Source organism: Pseudopodoces humilis, chromosome 2, assembly GCF_049639895.1.
Source record: "Pseudopodoces humilis isolate 2021_Gansu_Grassland_sample_001 chromosome 2, ASM4963989v1, whole genome shotgun sequence".
Lineage (NCBI taxonomy): Eukaryota > Metazoa > Chordata > Aves > Passeriformes > Paridae > Pseudopodoces > Pseudopodoces humilis.
This window is the reverse complement of record NC_142201.1, coordinates 38,874,117-38,895,340: the sequence shown is the minus strand read 5'-3', so window position 1 is coordinate 38,895,340 and position 21,224 is coordinate 38,874,117. Positions and strand designations below refer to the sequence as shown.

Sequence of the window (21,224 nt, the reverse complement as noted above, 5' to 3'; positions counted from 1 at the left end):
CAGAAGGATGAGTGGGAAATGGTTGTCATAAGAAACATATTTGTGGTAGGGAAGAAACTTAGACAATATGTTATTCTGCAGAAAGAAAATCATAGAATAGCCTGATCTGGAAAAGGATTATCTAAAGTCCAACTTCTAGCCCTGCACAGGACAGCACAAGAATCACACACCATGTGCCTGAGAGCATTGTCCAAATGCTTCTTGAACTGTGTCAGGCTGGTGCTGTGACCACTTCACTGGGGAGCCTGTTCCAGTGCCTGGTCACTCTCTAAGTAAAGAGTCTTTCTAACCTAAACCTTTCCTGACACAGCTCAGTGTTGTACTTTTATTTTTCCTTCTCAAAAGCTAATCTTTCAGTTCTTACTGAACTTACCTGTTGACCTAAAGTGTCTTTTTTTTACAATAAGAATTGGCTGGTACAGGTGCACTGACAAACTCCAGTGGAGGCATGGATTTAGGTGCAGTGACGTATGCTCACCTAGGGCATGACTATGGCAGTTGCAGGTGTCCCTGTGCCCTCAGACTTGTTTCTGTGTGTGTAGCAAAAGTTGCTGCAGTAGCAGCAGGTGGGTGGGATTCTGTCACTGATGCACAGAATCTGATGGTTCAGGTAATTAATGAATTGTTGGCTGATGTTGCACCAGGGAACTGTACGTGTGTGTTCTGCCTCTGGGGCTTGGTAACCTCTGGCAGAAGGCAGTGTTGGTGGATAATGGGAACTGTATCAGTGACCCTGAATAAAATAAGTGGACACCTGGTTCGGCAGCAATAACAATGATCATACTAGGTCACACTGACGGCTCCTGCAGCCTGCTGTGCCATCTCTGACAGACTGATTGACGTCTGTAATGTTGGGACAAGGAGATGTAAATGTAAAAATAAACATACCTGGTACATGGTACAACTGTGAGATAGGAAAGCCAGGGAACAAAGGACACCACCTTTTAAAAGGACAAAGACAGTTTGCCCTTGCTGTGGAAACTATTTCTGTTATCTGGAATACTGGAGGAGCTGGTATGCTCTGGAAAAAAGAGCCAGTGGCTCTGGATACTAGCAGGAGACACAGCACAGACATATGCTAATGGCTTATCAGAGCACTAACTCAGTTGAGCTGGCTTGTCAAAGAGCATTGCAGTGTGTTCAGTGGCCATCCTGGCAGCACCTGGCTTTAGGTGTGCTTGAGAGGTGGCTGTGGTGCCAGACCCAGGCTGGTTGCTTCTGTTGCAGTCTGCTGGCAGGTTCTGTCCTGTGAACAATGCTGCTGAAACACTTGAGCTGTTCTGCAAAGGCTCACATGAGTGTGTGAATGGCCTGGCTGTTTGCTTTACTCTAGTGCTGCTTGGTTTGCCAAGAGGCTGCATCCCAGGAGCAAAGTATAATACACAGGAAGGCTTTCCATTATAAGACACAACAGCCTTTACCAACAGTTTAAACCAGTTAGACCAACATGAAATCTTTCTGCAGATATTGTAATATTCCCTCCCAATATTCTTCGTGCTGTTTATGTACTGCACAGGAGTCTAGTAGGAAAGCCTATTAAGAGTTAGTCATTATTAGGGTAAAATTTGAGTCATTCTTTTAAAGCATATACACTTGTTACATCTGGAAAATATTTGACTACTTTGACTGCTGCACACAAGCTATTTCTTGTAGTAGGAGCAAGGAGAACCCTTTGAACTCCCTAGTGCAACTTAGGCTTTTACCTCTGTGAACCTTGTAGTGCAGTGCTAGCAAATTGTTAAAAATCACCAAGGCAAGAAGGGATCTCTGTGCTCCTCTGCTTGCATAACTGGCAGGACTGAACTCTGTTGTGCAGAGGCGTCAGGAAAATAATAAAGCTATGTAAATTAATGTTTTGTGGTATGAGTGAAGGAAAAATGAAGCATGTACTGAATACATAAGACTTTTATGCATTACAGTATTATGCAGTACAGTTCTATATGGGAAAGCAAATTAGCTTGTACATCAGCATGCCACAGTGTAGCCTGGTTAGCTTGAGCCCTGGGAGCAGCATAGCATTGAAGACCACAAAACTCTGGCTATTCTGCTTCTGCACAGCTAGTTCATTTCATTTCAAGCTTGTGTGGGGGTGTCCACATGGTCAGTCTTTTGTAGCCATACCTGATATTTCTGACAGTGTACACTAAAAGTAGTATGGTAACATGGCTCTCTGGTTGGAAGGAAGAAAAGTCTGCTGAATGGAGTGAATATTTTTGTTACTTTCAACTTGATTCAATTTCTGTTTCAAATGTTGCTTTTATAAACAAAGGTTTTATTTTTTTTTTCTTTTTGCATCTTCTTTTTTTTTTTTTAAATAGTTTTTGACCTAAGCTCCACCTAGCAGTTTTCTAAGCAGTAAGTGTATAGGCAAGTGGTTTGATTAAAGTCTTATCTGTGCCTTTAGAAAACAGATTAAAAGCATGATCACAGGTTTCTCTATTAACTTTGTTAATGCTAGTATTATTCACCTCTCAGCTTCTGGATTGAATTTAGAAACATATGGTGAAAAACTGTTCCTGCAGTGATACTCTGTTTTCACTTGCAAACAAACATCTCTGATGGCTGGTGAGCCTGCTGCAGGTTATTGGACAGGTCTTGGAATACAATAGATTATTATCTGCGTGATGCTTTAGTGCAGGAAAAACAACCTCCCAAAATGCAGATTCTGTAAGTGCATTTGGAAAGTACTGTGCATTCAGATGCATATCAGTTACGGTTTAATTCACAGATCTTGTGTATAAGCATTTAAAAACTGGTTTGTGGGTATTTTGTGCCATTATAGTAGCCCCCAGCAGTTAACTGTCTGTTTGAAAGTGATGTGCCTGCCTTACACCAGCTGGGTTTGGGAAAGTTGCGGACGATAGTGGAAAAAAAGAGTTGTTACGCAGCATGTTTTGTCTGCAGCTGTGGTGTAAGCTCAGTAGGGATCCCCACAGAAATTGCCCTGAGCTAATTTGAGCTTCTGCAGCCACTGCTCATCAGCTGGCTCATCACTTCACATCAGCTGGCAGTGAGATCCTCTCCCAAGTCAACACTTGAATCTTGAGCCTGGAATAGCAGTCCCAGGGGTGAAGTTGTTCCTGCAAGGGCTCTTCTGCAACAGTAGCTTGGTCTGGCTGCCTGTTTTGCTATGCCCATCTGCTGTCTCTTCACCAGTGAGTAGTGAACAGGCAGGGACAAAAACTGTAGCTGCTGTAGCTTCTCATTCTTGCCATTAGTGCAGTGGTGATTGCTGAAGCTGTAACTCTGGCAGCTGTGCCATAAACCTCCCCCTCTGTTTGTGACAGATGGACACTTGTATCCTTTACTCTCTGTACTTTAAAAGAGGCATTGGCAGCCAGCAGCATAGTAGGTTGTGGAAGAAGAGGATCTGTGGGCTTTGTAAAAAGTGCAGGGGTGGAATGTGGAGGCTTAGAAGTGGTTTTGTTGCTTATGTGACATTTTAGGATCAACTTTGCATTGCATACTTGGTAGCGTGAAGGCTGGGACACTTGCCCATGAGATGATGAGGGCAGTTTTGGGGGAGAACTTCTCCATTGCACCAGGCAGAAGCAAAGATCTGTAATGGAGGCTAATTCCTTGCTCTTTGTCGTAGCGTGGGCATATTCTGCTGGTTATTAACAAGATTTCTCTGTGTACTTAGTTGGATGCTCAGTAGATGTGTTCCAGCACCAGTAAGCAGTAACAGGTGTAACTACCTGTTGTTTGAAAGAAATGCCACTTAAGGAGTACTTTGGGATTGCAAATATATTCCAAGATCTTTGAAGACAGTATTTGATATATTTTAACTTTCAAGGTCAAAATGAGTGTTTATCCTCTCCTTCTTCTTTCTCTATGTGGTATGAAATGTGTTTTCTCCTTGTTGTGCACATTTGCATGGATGCTGCCAGCAGACTGGTGCCCTGGTAGGTTTGTGGTAACTATTTCCATCTCATGCATGGTCACACATTCATTGGATTAGAATTCTACTTTCTAAATTTTACCTTTGCATTGTAAGTAAGCAATTTGACTTGGAAGTCAGAATGCCCAATTGTGCAAAATCTGGCACTGTTTGTGATTTTTGGTCTGACGTGGTTGAGGCATTCCACAGCATTGGGAAGGTTGCTCCTTCCCAGTGACCTCACAGCCGTCCTTGAGAAGGATCTATATGCTGCTGAGGGACAGAGCAAACTGCTGCACTGTGCACTTGGAAAGAGAATTTCAGAGGATGTATTATTATATTTTTCGAGTTCACCAGACAAGAGTAAACTTCTCAACCATGATGACGTTATGAGAAGCTGGAGAGTAGAAGTTTCCATCACTCACACAATGTTCCCTCTGGGTGACAGTCAGATTCATGGTTTAGTTGCTTCTGTGGTTTTTCACTTGATGACATGTCTAATAATAAGTGCTTTTCCTCTGTATCAGGGTTTAAAGTGTCTAAGTTGAAAGCTAAAAGGAGGCTCTAAATAAAAATGTGTGTTCACACTTCTGGAGAAAACAGATAAAGTTCTGTTGGTTATTTTTAAAAGCATTCAAATTAGGAATTAACTTGATAGGATAAAGTATTTCAAGTGTATATTACCTGTAATGTAAAAGTGATCTAACAATAAAAAAATTGCAGTAAAATCTATATATTAAACCTATATAGAAAAATGCAGTCATGATGGGATATCTAGGGACTTTGTTGTCTGTCATGTGTGTCTGTGTAATGTGATCCTTAGGTAAAAAGTTTTGTAGGATTAATAAGTTATTGTGAAAATGTCTTAAAATTAATGAAATAATGTAAATGCATTTGATAGTAAGATAACAATTTTAATCAAACTTTGTTTCAGAAATGTTTGCTGTTTTGACTATTACAATTCTTACGAATTAGGCTGTACTTCCATGTATGAAAAAATTGTATCCTGATTATAAAACTGACCTTTTCATGTTAAGAGATGTTAATTTAACTAAGTTAACTGAGGGAGTATTGCTTGAGGTTTCAAATGAATATGTGTATGCATTGTCTGCATAGTAGCTTTCAGGAAGCTCCAGCTTCTTTTTTTCTCCCTGGAGTTGTACAGTACTCTGATGGTGTTGAAAAGCCCAACTGAACCAGAGGAATGAATAATTAAAAAAAAATGGATGTCTAAAGAATATAGACTTTATTTCTGGAGAGAAAAAAAAACAAAAAAAAACCAAAGAAAGATACTAGATTGAAATGTAGATAATTTTCATGCATTAAAAAGAAGAATCAGCCAGACTTTCTGCCCCGGTGTCTCATACAATCATAAAAGTAGATCTTATATTTAGCATAATAGCATCAACCTGTGTCAATCCAAGTCACTGCCTAATTTCTATAAAAGGATGTTTCTTCAAAGCCATACTTGCTTAAATGGAAACTACATGTTTAAATAATGAACTCAAAAGCTATGGGTGTGGACTGAATTAATAGTTTTAAGTACAAGTTTTCATTATGATACACATATATGTGTTTCTTTCACATGGGGAACATCAGAAGACTGCAGACTTCAAGGTGGTGAACAGCTAACAGTGCCCATCAAAGTCGTTCTTGATGTCATCAGTTAATACTTGGATGAGGATCATGCCTAAACTATGTAGCAAGAGCCATATTTTCAATGGCAGTGGGATTGTGTCATAATTAAAATCTTCTCTTTGGTGCCTATTGCCATCTGCTTTTTCTAGCAGTTCATTCTTCTAGTGCACAGCAGATGTTGAAAAAATTGTTCATGGTATTCACTTTAATATGGACAGGTAGTAAATGTTTATTGTATTACACTGTTTCATGCAGTTTTGTTCCTCCTGTGCTCCTGCTCTTTACTCCCCATTAGTACTTTTAAAGTAATCTCATTGGTCCTTTTATTATATTAAGAAGAATGATAACAGAGCTATGGATTTTGCAGTATCCTGCAAAAACAGTTGTCTGAAAATGAATGGATTCTGTGCCAAAGCTGAGGTGTTTGGAAAGGAAGTAAATGTGATTCATGTTGCATATGTGGAAAGGAGAAAGTTATAGAATAAATAATATTTCAGAGTCTCTTGAGTTGTTGGGCAAGAGTTTGTGTTTTATAGCATCAACTGCAATGGGTTAGGGTGAATTGCTGGCTGTGTTCCTGCTGGATATTCTATTTGGCATATTTTAGTAAATGTGAAATGTGTATTGCAGATTTCGCTGTTCTTTGCTAGCTTTCTCCTGAGTGTCCTTTCTGAAAGTCATGCCCCTAGAGGGAAAGAAGTTCTGATTTCACAAATATCCTGATCTAGTAATTTCTTTACAAATAATTTTAATGATTGAATGGAAGAAAGATGAATATTATGTAAATTGACTTAGGTATGTTTCCTTGAATGGTGGATCTAAGGGCAGTGGTGAGAAAGTCCATTTATTCTGATGGTTCCTGCTTCATAGCCTCTAAAAAAAAACTAATCTTAATCCCTAATGCAAAGGAAACAGAAGTGTTTAACTAGATGTTCACATATATTTTGCTAGAAAAAAGAGTGATTGTTCTATTTCCTGAAATGCAATTGGGCCTTAGGAGGGCAGTATAGGAGGACATGACCTCTATAGGTGCAAATAACTTACGTTTAATTGTAGCCGATTTCATGAGACAATGTTGGAAACAAAATGTCTCATCAATATTTAACTGTCATTAATATCTCTAAACATTTCCTTTGATTAGTGTGTTCTTCCTATCTATTCACAAGTTTTTGAGAACTTGGGAAGTTGTTGAGCTAAAAAGTCAAGGTGGTGTCACTGCTATTATGTCTTCCAGTCACCTGTTTAAATATGTCACTTTTTGAAAGGGGAAGACTTTTCTCTAAAATAGTTTGATTGTTTATTTGTTTTGTCTTTAAGATAAAGCGCCTTTGTCAAAGAGTTTGTTACTAGTCCCAAGTGCCATCTCGATTCTACTGACTCTGCTCTTCCAACATTATCAGAAGTTCTTTGTGTATAACCTACAAGCTGTAAAAGAGGATTTTCAGGTAAGAGTCTGTTCACTTTGTATGAAAAGAGACTGCAAACTGTGGTCTTCCATGCAATTTGTCCCCACAGTCCGTGCTCTGGTTCTTCCCCTTTGTTCACTGCTGTAGACCAGCTTGTTCTTACCTATTTTTGTATAACCCCAGTATGCTATTTTTTGGAAAACATGAGAAAAACTGATCTGAAACAATCAACATAGCTTTTCACTTCTTTTTCTTGTCTGGGAAATTACTTGGTTTATGTAATTTTTCCTTTCAGTCATTGGCATTTGGAAACTTGCTGTGAATGAAGTGTGACTTAACCTGTTTAATAATATTGTGATATGAATGTCATTATCTTATTGTGCCTAATTGTTGAGGTTGAGGAGGGCTATTTTGATTAGGCATGCTGATTTAAATTATTTATTTTAGCAACAGAGGCCGTAACTTTCATTCTCTGTCTAACTGTTGTAGTTAGTTGCAGAAAACTAAACTTTGCCAAATGAATAGAACTGCCGCTTCTAAATTGAAAATTCCAGGTTTTCGATTTCCAAACTCTTCCATGGGGGAGTTTGTCGTGCTCCTCAGTAATCGTCTGACTTGGTTAATTTCTTACTCATTCCTGTTTCAAACTAAGATACTCTATCTTTTAGGTTTTGTATCTTGTAAAGTTTTGTTTTAAATTTAATTAAGGATCCTGTAGTATCAGCTCTAAATGTTGAAATAATGCACTTAAAATTGGTTAGAGAAGTTCTGTGGGTATTTGTTTTGGGTTGTTTTTAATTTTGGAAGTGGCAAACTACTGCTCAGTAGAGAAGGGTCAGCAAATGCCTCTGTTTATCTTGCCCCACAGATTTCATAATTGCATCAAACAAAAGGTATATAGTCAAATTAATGTCTTTGAGGATGCCTAGCCTGTAAGCTTTAAAAGATTATTAGACCTAGCTAGTGCTGCTCTGTGCTACTGGACTCTCTGTAGCCTTTCTTGTCAAGAACAAGGGCTTCATTGTAATAATAAATGACAACTCCGTGAGAGTACTACTCATATTTTTCAAGTGTGTTGCTGATGCTGTGCAGTGAAAATACATAAATAATGTGTGCCTTTTAAAAATGTTACAGCCAAGTGTTTGGGGATGGGAATGAAAAAATCTGAGAAACTATTCAAGTTTTAAATGAAATTTTGTGGGTTTGGGGATTTGTTTATTTGTTTGTTTTGTGATTTGTCTTCAGAGGAATCCTCTCTTTCCATTTGCTTGATCTGCTGAAAAACAGTAATAGCTGCATTTTATTCAAAGAAAACATCTCTGCTGTATCTTAACCATAAACTCTTGCAAATATCTGTAAAAGCTATGACACTTTTATTGTGGTGCTTTGGGGAATTTGTGAGTTTGGATTTTTTATTTCATGAGATTGTTTCACTTATTGCCACAGCTTTGGGAGCAAGCTATATACTGTATCACTGAGTACCTCTGAGATGAGAGAGAGCAGATTGTTTAACTCCCGTCTGGTGCTAATATAACTCCTAAAAGAAAATTGGTTTAGAATAAATTCACCTGCAAGAATGTGTTTAATGGAAAGAATTTTTTTCAGGGGCTGAACAAACATTTTGGATGTTGGATTTTAACACTTCTTAAAGCTGGTAGAGAGCGCACAAATTAAAATGAACAGTTGAAGAAGAGTGCTTTTGATTTGGAAGGCAAAATATTTACTGTCCAAAAACTGTTCCTTGTTTCCATACAGAGGACCCTCAAGAGCAGTGAAGATGCTGTGTGTAAAAGATCTTCATTACATCATATCTATGTATTTTTTAAGCTAGGTAAAGCAAAGAGCAGTAAGGCTAGAAGCCTTTCATAGTCTGTGTCAGGGCGGCTCAGTTAGTGCATGACATGAAATATTCAACTGCAATGTCATAGCCCTGCCAGCCTCGACTTCAGGAGGGGTGGTACTCAGGCTAGGATTTAAAATTGGGCATGCTGACATGGAATAGTGAGAATGGTGAGTGAAATGGATTGGGCCAGTACTCTTTAGTATCTTCATTTATAACTTGGGCAGTAGACAGAGCACTCTCAGCAAGCCTGTGGGTGATGTAAAACTTGGATTTGTAGTTGTTACACCTGTTAATTCTGCAGCCCTTCAGAGGAGGAGAAAAGGCTCGATAGGAACCTTAGTTCAGCAAAGGCAAATGCAAGCTCCTGCATCAGAGAGGAGTAACACCATGCACCAGTACAGGCTGTGGGCTGACCAGTTGGAAGTCACACTTTTATTTGTAAGTGTAAACTAGGAACCTGAAAGTGTATTTGAGTTAATTTCAGTTGTTTGTTTATTTTAACAGTTAGACATCTGCCTTGAAAATATTTTAAAGAGACTTCTTGAACTCTCCATAACATTCTACTCGCTATATTTGCCTCCTTAACTGTGCTGCATTTCTGTTACCTGACTCCAGCATTGCATTCTCTCTGAGCACAAATTCTGTAAAGAATTTCCTTGAAGGAAGAGTGGCTTAACATGACGATCATTAACCTTACAGATTTGGAGACTTGTATGTGGAAGAACAATATGTCTTGATTTGAAAGACACATTCTGCAGCAGTCTGCTCATTTACAACTTTAGAATATTTGAAAGAAGATATGGCAGCAGAAAATTTTCAGTAAGTTCCAGTTTCGGGAGTTTTTTAATAAAAACTTTTCTATACAATTTAGTCTTGTACTCCTGGATGAATACTGCAGTTATATTTCTAGCATGTTGTATAGAAGTATGTGTTAAAGAGTTTTAAAGATAATTTGGTTTTAATAAATTTATATTGATAATATCTTGTGGTCAGTGGATTGTTGTAATTTCTGTTTGCAGCTGTATCAGTTGTAAGATATCAGACCAATCAAATTTAATTTTGGAAACATTCTTACTCTTGATTCTTCAGTATCTAGACAAGTAGACCTGGAATTACGTTGTGTTAAAGATTGAATTTGTCTTAGTTGAACTAGGATAGAGGTTTTCTTATTTTTTTTTATATTTAGGGGTATATTTAAACCTTATTTTGAAACTGTTGAATTGATTCAGATTAATCTTTTTCTTTCCAGTCTTTTTTACTGGGCGCTTGGATGCTCTCAGCTTTGTTCGATCTTCTCATTGTAGAAATCACTCAGTATGTATTTGGCATCACCATCAACAGCTTGCCTTCTGGTTTGTAAGTAGCTTCTAATGAATTGATTATTTTATATATTGTTTCAGGGAATTGTTTTCTGAAGGTTTAAAAACCTTTCTTCATGTAACACTTCAAATTGATTTAATCTTCTTTTGAACCGAAGTGTAAAGGTTTTTGGCACGACTATTGTAATTTCAAACATTTATTTCTTAGCTATGATTTGTTTTTAATTTATAATTTATCCATACAATGATTAGTTTCCAATCAGTCTCATTTCCTCTGTTAACATGATTGCAACATGATTGCAGCTCACAAATTAATGCTGTATTTGTTCAGTCTAAATTGTTTGGATCCATTCAATTTGTAAAAACTAGAATCAGGATGTGCTAATTTCTGACTTAAATCAGAAAGGCAACAGAACTGTAAGTCATGTGCTTTATGTTCACTTTTAAATGCATATGCATTTCATATTGTTATTTTCTATGTTTTTCAAAAATTGAGTGCCAAAGCTTGTTTACTCCATTTCATGCTTGCAGCTTTAAGGTGTTCAGGGGTTCAATTTTGCTTACCCTATGTTTGAGATTTCTGCACTTAATATAAGATGGGTGTATTACAGTAAAACCACAGAGCTTGCAACCCTTTGTGGTTAAGCTTCTGGCAGGTGAGATCACAGAGACTTGAGTTTCCATTGCTGTACACTCTGAGGTAGTAATAAAAGCTCTTGGAGTTAGATTTTTAATATTAAACACTATACTAGACTTTTTTTTTTTAATTTCTACTTTTCCAGAGCATCTGTTGAAAGTATCTAAAGACTGATTTATAAGGGACAAAAAGCATGTGTTTGATATTATAAAGATATATTTTTTGTAGTGTGTGAGTATCCAAAAGATTTTGAAAGCTTGAGTAGCTACTGCAGTTACTCATATTTGTTACCTAGAGTTTGTTGCTGGGACATAGGCTGCTAATGTGTCTGGAGAAATTAATGTTTTCCTATGTGTAAAAAGATACTTTGTGCAAAAGTATCATAAGTGTGCACATGATACCCACAAGTAGGTAATGAACAGTTTGACCATTGTACCTTTTGATGGTATTTTTATGACTGCAGAATGTAGTCAGTTACAAAGAAATCTGAATCAAAAAAGTTTTTAATTAAGTAAAATATAAATTTTGCCTACATATGCCTTCTCATTAAGTCATAATAAATTTGATCTTGAGAGAATGAAGTTAATTTTATAAGTGTGGGATAGACAGTAGTTTCAAGAGCATTTGATTGTACAAATATAAAAAATTAATGTCTCCATTGCATCATAATTCTTCAATGTTGTATACTTTATTATATTAATAGTCACTTTAAACATCTGACAGTATTCACAGTCATTTGAGGCAATAAAAGCATTGGAAAGTTTAGCACTCATGCTAGGTTTTAGTTCATTTCAGGTGAAACAGCAAAAGATGCTGAGCAAATAAAAAAACATGCAATTATTATTCTGATTCTATCATTTTTACAATGCAACAAATGTATCTGTTACCTTTGGTTAGAGAACATTCTTCTGTGTGGCCAAGTGCTAGAATTTGGAAAAATAATCACTTTTTACATTGTAAAAGTCCCCTGACATTTTTTTCTCTTTTTATATAATTTCACTGTTCATATTATTGAGTGATCTTACACTTCCAGTTCGAAAACTTTTTCTGCGCATGCTTCGAAGGTAATTGCGATACAGAATTACACTGATGACTCTTGCCTGGAATTGTTTGGAAACAATGTAGTACAGTATAACATCCAGGCATGTACTGAGATTCATGAGAAAGGTGGTAAAGGCTGCCCAGGGATTGTAAATTGTATTTTCATCTTGCAGCATCAGGAAGGCAAAGCAAATGTGGAAGGGTACAAAGCAGATGAGTACCTGAGCAATCAGAGTAACTATAATTCTTATGGATCTCTCCTTGGCCTTAGGCTTCAGTTTGGAAGTCTTGCCATGAATAAAATGATAAATAATGACTAGGTAACACCCCAGCATGATAAGCAAGGGAATCAAAAAGAAAAAAATCAAGCGACAAAAATTCAATGTATTTACTTCCTTTAAATGGATGATATCAAGCATTTTCATGCAGGTGGTGAAATTTGAGGCTTGGTCTGGATCAGATCGTAAAAACACCAGTGGAGATGTTGTTGAGAGGGTCATTATCCAGATTCCAGTGCAAGCCAGCACAGCTTTTTTTGTATTTTTTAGTTCTTTGACATGTTTGGGCTGGACAATAGCCATAAATCTGTCTACGCTGATAAAAGCGAGCAGCCACAGAGCAATGGCTGGATAAAACACAGTGAAAGCCCCCATGATCCGGCAGAATGTATCTCCAAAAGGCCATGTTTCTTTCCCGTGGTAGATTATCCGAAAAGGCAAGGAAAATATAAAAAGTAGGTCAAGTAATGCGACATTCATCATATACACAGTTATAGTTGTTCTCTTCTTGGTAGTGCAGCTGAACACCCATAGTGCAGTGGCATTCACCAACAATCCCACTGTGAACACAAAGCTGTAGAAGACCAGTGATGCAATCTTGTATTCTTCTGGGTGGGGATTTTCTGGCATCATAGCTTAATTGAGCTGAGGAATAGTTGTTGCACACCATAAATACCCTAAAATTAGATAAAATATGGGGAGTTGTTCTCAGTCAAATAAAATTTATCTTTAAAAACAAACAGGAAGATTGTTTTAGGATGGTGTTTAGTGATGAAGCTATTGTTTAGCTTTGAAATGTGCTAGCTTTGTTGCTTTTTCTGACTGCAAATACATTATCATCCTCTGAGGGAAATATATGTATTGTCAGACTTGTGAAAATGGTATTCATAAGCGTGTTTTAATAGAATATTTTAATTAGTTAAGGGGCCTTTTAGTATAAGGAATTAAAAAGTCAAGATTGACGTTTCAGGTATGCATCAGTAGCTGATAATTAGATTGAAATAGTTGTATTTCAGCTATGAGAGCTAATTTCTAAAGAAAATAGTTCTCCAAGCTGTCTTTGTTAAAAAATTCTTGACTAAAACTAGTTACGAATAGAAACAAGACAGCATGGCATGTAGTGACATTTGGATATGCAAAGAGTATTGACTTCGCCTTTTATCTGTGTAGGACCTACTTAACTCCCAAAAGAACAGGTTGTTGCTCATAAAAGACACTAAAAACTATTTGAGTATCTATGTAGCTTTTAATACAGTGTTTAATCCCAGGGCATTAGAACCACCCACCCAACATATGAATAAAATGAATACATTAATAGACTTCCTGGTTAAAAAAGTAAAAAGAAAGGAAGCAGCACAGTCTCCAGCCAGGCCATATGGGAACAGTATTTGTTTGGGGGGAAGAGTTGCTGTCTGGTAGCCAGCTACTCCTGAGGGCAGTTATGTTCCTTCATCCAGCTTGGTAATAGGAGCTGGACATCTGAAATGTTACTGTGTAGGCTGAGGTGATGAGAGGTGAAGAAGAGGATCCCTGGTTTGCTCTGGAGTCCATGTGGATGGCAGACCTTAACCTGGTGTTTGCATGAGTGCTTTGTTTAACCCTCACCCCCAGCCCTTTCCTGGCTCTTGCTGTGGTCGCAGTTTCATGGGTTTATGTGGGAGGGTTCCTTTCGTCTGGCCTTTTACCCAGTCCTGTGGCAACTTTGTGAAGAGGAGGAGGAACAAGTTAGTTGTTTCTCATCTTCCCACTTGTGACAAACAGCCAAGGAAGTTCTACAGTATCTGTTAGGCACCAGAACCGTTCTCAAGAGCAGAACAATGCACAGTTCCTGTGTGTTTTATCTCCAGAAGTGAAGAAAGCATTAAAAAACAGGTTTATTGTTACTGCCCATCTAGTTAATGCTTTCTCTGTAATGTTGCCAAATACTTTCTCAGTTCTACGTGAATGCATAGGGGATTGAACCAGTGTTTATTAATCTGGCATCCTGGTTTGACACTGGTAAATACCAGCTGCTTTTGAGAAGAGTACCCATGGAGTAACTAACTTAAATATGACCTGATAAATATTTATATAGGTTACTTTCTGCCTTGAAATTTGAGCTTCTGATTTTCTTAAAATTCTCCAGTTTACAGATATAAAAAAAAGTTATGCATGGAAATACTAACCCTTAACTTCAAGGTCTTTTTTTCAGCTGTACAAAACAAAAAAGGTGTGTTTTCTGCTCAGATGAGCACATTAGAACATCCAACAGAATTTATGTTTTGTATGGGAAAAAGCTATGTATGTAGTGCAAAAAACAGGTTTTCATCTGTATGAATGCCTCTCAAATTCCTCATTGTGTGAATAACTCTAAAAATAAGAAAAATAAAAGAATTAAAGAATGCTAGCAAACCTTATTGAAGGTTAGGTGGCATATGCTAAAAAACGTTGTGCATGTGCTGGCAGCATAGTTAAGATACTATCTGGCACACTATTCTACTTCCAATACTGTTGCTCAAACTTGTCCAAATGTTGCTTAATACATTTCACCCCCCCTGCCCTTGCACATTGTAAGTGCTAGCAATTGTGTGTGACAGTGCAGAACTACCAAGCTCAATATTCTGAGTGGTTTGGCAGGTGAATTGAGTTTTGAGATATATCAAAGTGCAGACCTGCTGTAACAAAAAGGGTTTGTTGGGTTTTGTTTTTTAGTGTTTTTTTTTACTTGGTTGTTGGAGACACTGTTTCCAAACTTTGTGAGTTTAAAGTTAATTTTTAAGAACCTAAAATGTAATGTTTATGTAGGTAAGAAATATTGGGATTTTTAAAAAGTATGAGTTCTGTCTGCATTGATACACAATTGGAGATATTTTGCTTTTTCATCGTTACTTGTCTGCATGGAGTTCAGGTTGATATCTCCCAGGTTGGCCCAGGCAGATCTTCAGGTGCCTCTGGGTGGATGGTTTTGTCCTAATTGCCATTTTTCATAATGGGAACATTTACCTATTGGTATTGATTAAAGCACTTGCTGAAGAGCCCCTGGAGTCACTGGTTTCTGGAAGACTTGTCTGTGTTAATTCTGAATGATTCCTCTGTTGTTTGTCTGGATGTTTTATCAAGCTTTTAATTTTTTAATGATAACTGACATTCTGAATGTCTAATGTGAATTGTGAAGGCCAGCTAGGTGCCTTGTATGAGAACAAGATGTTCACAGCAAAATCACAATTAAATCTTTTCCTCCAGATTCTTAATGTGAGTTAGGTGACATTGGTTCCACTTAAAGGACCATCTGTGCATCTGTCTTCCCAATCCCCCTTTTTATTTTGTCCCTTATATTTGCTTGCATTGCCCCAAGGGGAACATGGCTTTCAGTGAAGCAGAGACACCAAGTATCATGATCTCCTGGTTTTAGTTTCATGGAAACATTTTTCTTTTAGTGGTAGATGTACTTACCAATGATTTTATTTATTGCATACTTTTAAAATTTATGTTAAAATCCTGAACAACAGTATTTATGGTACTATGTTTTTACAAATGCAGTAATTTTTCTTTAAATGTTATTTATAGAATGCTGCTGCTATTTTGAAAGTGCAGTAAAAAATTAAAAGGCTTTTCATTAGTTCTAGAATTAATACCCATGTTCAGCTTCTGACCAAAGAAATCTCTTAGCAACACCTATGAATATCCAAGTTACTTAGTTAGCATGGCATAAGGAGTCATTACTCACCTTTTGTGCTCTACAAAATTTCTTCAGAGATGCTTCTTTCATGGCCCCAAATATGTAGAAAGTTTAGACTTCCTCTTCTTTGCTCAGCTTCACTTAGCTAAAATAGCTCTTCTTCTCAAGCAGGAAACAATGATGTAATCTCGCTACTTTTGAGATCTTTTATTGGTCATACTTAAAAGTTACTATTTCACATAGGTCTGATGTCTGTGAGCTGGTATTTCTATTACCTTTCAACAGTCAACCTTTTATAATATTTCCAGTGTGGTCAGACTGGGTTGTTGTACTACGTATCTTTTCAACTTTTAAATGTTTGTGGTATAATGAAAGCATATTTTATGTTAAAGTTTCCATAAAAAGGTATCTGCAAGAATACGCATCTTGGTTGTGCATAAGTTTCTAATAAGCACAATGTAAATGTATTTTCAGTAGAGCATAGTCTGGTAGATTTTGTGTGGAAATCCCCATTTTATTTATATTGCCTTAGATAGCAGTCAGTTTGAAAGTGACAGAAGGTCACTGCATTTGAAATGAGAAGTTTGATTCACTTGAATACACAACTTTGTATTTGCCTGTACTTAGAACATTTCATCAACACAGCAGCAATACTTCTATATTTTATTTGCTGTCTAAATTAATAACGTGCTTATTAGAGAGCTTTGCCAAAAAACGCTGTATGAAAAGAGGTTTTAGTCTGTGTAAAGATGGAGTAAAATCTCTCAGCTGTGTCACTGCTACAGACATCTTAGGTGAGATGGGAGTATTCACAAAGGATTATATGTAAAGAAGACTAACTTCCTATGTTTCCTCTTTGTCAACTTGGAAAAAAGATCTACCGTTTAGAAAAGCCATTCAGAGAAGGAGCTCGTTCCATATTCTCGGTAGAGTACTTGTTGCTTCAGGTCTCTGGCTGTCTTTGGGAGGTGGTAGCAAAGAGCTCTGTGTTGAGTAGAGGAGCAATAATGTTTTTGTCTCCACCTGACATGTCATCAAGAATTTGCCAGGATGTTCACTTGGTGCCAGAAGCAGCAAAGTCCTGCAGTTCAGAAATAGCCAGAATCAGGTTTGTTTGTGGGAACATCTTTCTTCACTGACTGTAAAAGTAATGTAGGTAGGTGATCCTCACTTAGTGCTCAAGGTAACTTCTGGGAAAAGAAGCCCGTCTCTACTGGAGTCATGTAATTTATCTCAGCTAAATGGGTTTGTGTTAGCATGTAGATGTCTATATAAGTCAGTGTGATGGTTAAAATAATTAGAGGGAGGGACCTGGATTTGATTTTTTGTGTGTAGGTTACCTTTAAGTACTTAGTTTTTTCCTGTTTAGGTGAACTAATATAAAACTTGTTTTTTTGTGATCATTCCAAAGGCCTTTTAAATGCAGTGAGCTGCAAATCCTACCCAGATCACCCTAGAGAAATATAAATCTATTTAAAAGTGGTTAATGTTTTAGGACTAAGGAGTATCTTAACAGGACTAACCAGTGCTGAAAACTCTTTATTGGCTTTATCATTAGTAGAGCCACTCCAGAGCATGCTTCAGCAGAACAAAGCACTGTTTTCAACTGTTAAGTGAAAGATTGGTGAAATTCAATGTCATATGTGTATCTTCTGGAAGAGAAGAACTGGACTTTTGAACTCTCCTAAGCAAGAGTACTTTATTTTAGGGAAAAAAATACAGAAGTGTGGATGCACCTTCCAAGCTGAACTGCACTGTGAATATGCCAAAACAGGCAAGTGGACAGGCAGTGTTTCCCTTAGCAAAAGAGGAAGTACAAATGTGATTCTGGGTTTAATGGAAAGTAGGCAGGTGTTGAGTTTGGGATCAGAGAACCTATATGCTGTGAGTTGTCCCTTGGCTTGTTGTCTCCTTGAGGGAGGGTGGGAAGTGTACCACTTATATCTGCCTCGTTTTGTCTGGAGGGTGGCTGATGTTCTGACCCTGCATGGGAGGTCACGCCTTGTGAGAGCAGCTGGAATCAAATCCCACAGTTTACACAGGTGGCTAACAGCAGCCCAGTTGAGTTTGCTGGCAGCTTAGCCATCCATCTGGTTTGCTGCAGCATGTCAGTCTGTGTTCTGCTTTCACTCAGGCTTTTCACAGCCTTTCTGGTGGAGAAGAAGCAGCAAGACTGCCTCTGCTGCTTGTAGGCTGACAGGCCTTTCCCCAAGGCATGGAGGGGTAGTTCTGTTTGGCAGCAGTAGGCTGAAAAGAGGTGTTTGCAGTACCAGCAGTTGCATACTGTTTCTCTAGCTGCTCAGCTGGCTGTAGCTGCAGGGTGATAAGCATTTGGAGGTGAACACCCAAGTCAAAAGTAGCACTGCTTGTGGTTTGCCAGAGGCATTGGGCTGCTCTGCAGTGCTGCATTCTCCTATTACTTTGGTTTCTGCTGTAGGAAGCACCTGGCTCTATTTTTATTTCCTTTGCTGTTTTATCAGCTAGAAGTGAATGCAAGGCATTGGTTACCTTCAGATGGATGAGTACTTCATCTGCTCCAGCTTCTACTGAATTAAATGCTCAGTTCCATCTGGGGTCTTCTTTTGCTATTCTGAAGTTTGAGAGTAGACAAGGTAATTATAGTTGCATTATGTTGTGCTAAAGATGGCTTTAAGTAGTTAAAAGCTAAGCCAATGTACTTCCTGTTTGAGGATAAGGCAAGAGGGCATGTGGTCTGTTACGGTGCCTTCACTAACTGGCAGTAAGCCTCAGAAGAAATGAGTTTGGTCACTTGCAACAATCTCGAAGTGCAGCACCGAAGAAATTGTCTTCATGATGTTGCTTTTGCAGAATTAATGTATTGCTGGGTCTTTCATGGGTTTAGTCATGGTACAGAAAAGTCTGTTTTACCTTTTCACTTACTGTGTAATGTTAGCTTTGTCCAGCTGATATAGAGAAGTTCTGCACACAGTGGGACAGGATTACCCTCTGCCTCAGTTTGATAGGGACCTGGCTTGAGCTCATGTTCTTCTTCTCCTTTCAAACTTTCCACCTTTTGGATCTGTTGAAAAGAAAGAACTGAGGCGTCTTGCATGGTTCAATGCACCAGTGGTGCAGGAAATAACTCTCCCATGTCAGTTTGTTAACTTACTGGCTTGCTGTTGTGGGTGAGTTCACATGCAGTTTTGGGTTACTGTTCTCAACCGTGATGAAAACTGGCTTCATTTTTTATTCCCATACTGTGTTCACCATAGTGAATACTTAAGAATAAACTGCTGGTTAAAAGTTGTCATGGCACTGAATGCATCAAGTTATTGCAGTTGTTTCCAGTTTAGCCATGTGTGTTATTTAGAGGCTGTGTCATGGCATAGCTGTCCCTCCCTTCCCACTCGTCTGGCTGAGGGGGTATATATGCAGTGTGCAGCAGAGCTGAAGGAATGGAAAAGGGAGCAGCTTAAGAGAGCTGCAGCCTAGTTAGCTGTACCTGATGTCTTATTTACTGTCAGATTTTGCTTTCTCTTCCCTGTTTTGCTAGTACATGGTATGGTTTGAGGAAGGAGCTCTTGTTTTTTTCCCTTTAAAAAACAAAATCAACATTCTGTGTTTCTCCTGGGTTCATTTAGGTATTTTTACTACCTCTTCTCCCTTCCCCCCACCCCCCATACAATTTCTAATACAGCCAGGACACACCCTGTGTCACTAAATAGCCTAAAAATATACAGTGTATCTGGCCTGTAGTTCATCTGTTTATCACTGTCAGCCTTTGAAGGAGACAATACTTCAAACCTAAATTAAAATGAAAGTTGCATCTCTGAGATGTCTATGACAGTGGGGTAGGGGACTAGAGACAGTTGTCTTTTATACACCAGCAATCTCAGAGTGTCCATAGTCTAATATTAGTGGCAAATACTAACACATGGCAAATACAAACACAGCTCCATGCTTGTTGATGAACCCTTTGCCTTTGGCAAATTTCTTAAACCGTTGGGTCTACTCTGCCTTCCTGTGTTCTGTTTTGTTGGGAAGCAGCATTTTTAATTTGAAAAGTACACATTTCTCATGGAAGATATTTCATAGTTTTTAAAAACCTGCATGAATGCTTAACTTTTTTATTTTCTTTTTTTTAAATCTGCATTGTCATGAACTAGTTAGTTGTTTCAGTTTGGAAGTGTCTAGGAGATGTTTTTTCCAATACTCTTTCCTTACTAAGTATGTGGTATGTGATGTTTTTACTATTAAACTGCTCTTAAAGGTCTCAGGTACATAAATAAAACTTGATATGCCTCCCTGGAATAGTGTTAGTGTTTCAAAAGAAATGTCTTTATTTGGAGCTGTACTCAGATTCCTTTGATGAAGTCAAGTGCAGGGATAGGGAGAGTGGTTCTGACTCCTTCAGAGTTCAGGAGTTTGAACTAGCTCTGTCAGTAACCAGCCCAAGTATATGTTATCAGAAATTAAACAATTAAAAATTTCTACACAGGCTTTAGCAGACCAGTGAAGGGTTTAATCTAAAGTTCCTGAAGTGAGAGTAAGCTGTGTGAATTAGAATAAGGACTTCAAATTCAAGGGTGCCTTACAGTGTGTTGCCCAGCCCTGGCACATAGCTTGCTTTGTGGAAGTGACAGTCTTCTAAAGCTGTTCTGCCTGTGCCACCTGTCCCTGGCACAGTTGAACAAGCAGCAGTGTCTTGGGGTTGTGAGGCTTGGTTTGCTGTGCTGGAGTTGAGGTGACTCAAGAGGGAGCATCAGGATGATAAAGGGGCTGGCATAATCCAGACCAGGACAAAGCAGCCCAGTGCCTGCTGCACATCAGTGAATCTGGTTGCTTAGGAGCTCTGCTGGGCAGGTTTGCTTGGTCTGTAGGCTCAGCATTGTCCTTGGAGGGAAATGGAAGAGCAGCTGAGTGTGAGTGTGCTCAGGACGCCAGAGCACCAGGACAAGGTCAGCTTGTGCTCTAAGCTGGCTACAGTGGACAGCAGAGCTGGCTGCAAGCAGGTGATTTCAGAGTCATTGTCTTCTCAGGTGTGGAGTTGGGTCCAGTTAGAGGACTCTGTATTTCCCAACCAACTGTTCAACTACAAAAATTATATCTATTTTACACGCACACACACACACACATGCATGTATGCACATTAAAGGGAAGGAGCTGAAAATCCTGAACTTTACCATGAACAAGAGCCTAGAAGAGTAAGTCAGGGCATAAATCTGAAGTTCAATAGTTCAGTCAGCTGTTTTCCTTATGTAGACATTGTATTGGTAAAGGTGGCTTTAAGATAGGATGGAGCAGTAGAGACTGAACTGTCACTTGTGTATTCTGTATTCTCTGCCACTTTCATCTTTTGCCTCCAAATCATACTGCCTGTCAGTGCTTTTTTATTTTAGTCTTAGAACATCTGGGACATTGCCTTCATTTGCTTGTAACTGAGCCATGTGCTATGTGATGATTTGGGCCGCCAAATTCATATAACCCAAATAGCAGAAATGAGAGGGAGTACAAAGCTTGTTTGGAACAAGGAGCAGTGAGACGAGAAAGGGCAGTAAAGGTA

The 21,224-nt window shown here is 38.4% G+C and overlaps 2 protein-coding genes across 2 annotated transcripts in view; one reads left to right on the top strand and one right to left on the bottom strand.

Moving 5' to 3' along the window:
* The window catches only part of UBAC2 (UBA domain containing 2), an 84,389-nt gene that overhangs the window by 1,913 nt on the left and 61,252 nt on the right, over positions 1–21,224 (top strand). The window contains exons 2-4 of the mRNA XM_005516463.2: positions 6,836–6,963; positions 9,467–9,586; positions 10,017–10,123. Of these exons, the coding sequence (XP_005516520.1) occupies positions 6,836–6,963; positions 9,467–9,586; positions 10,017–10,123 (355 nt within the window). The remainder of the gene's footprint in view (positions 1–6,835; positions 6,964–9,466; positions 9,587–10,016; positions 10,124–21,224) is intronic.
* Positions 11,401–15,841, bottom strand: GPR18 (G protein-coupled receptor 18). The gene is made up of 2 exons (XM_005516462.3): positions 15,749–15,841; positions 11,401–12,719 (listed from the first exon to the last, which is right to left on the bottom strand). Exon 2 carries the CDS (start codon positions 12,673–12,675, stop codon positions 11,710–11,712), a length of 966 nt encoding a protein of 321 aa, XP_005516519.2. The 5' UTR covers positions 12,676–12,719; positions 15,749–15,841; the 3' UTR covers positions 11,401–11,709.

Excerpts from the sequence above, each read along its gene's own strand:
- GPR18 (XM_005516462.3), bottom strand. The coding sequence starts at position 12,675 with ATGATGCCAGAAAATCCCCACCCAGAAGAATACAAGATTGCATCACTG.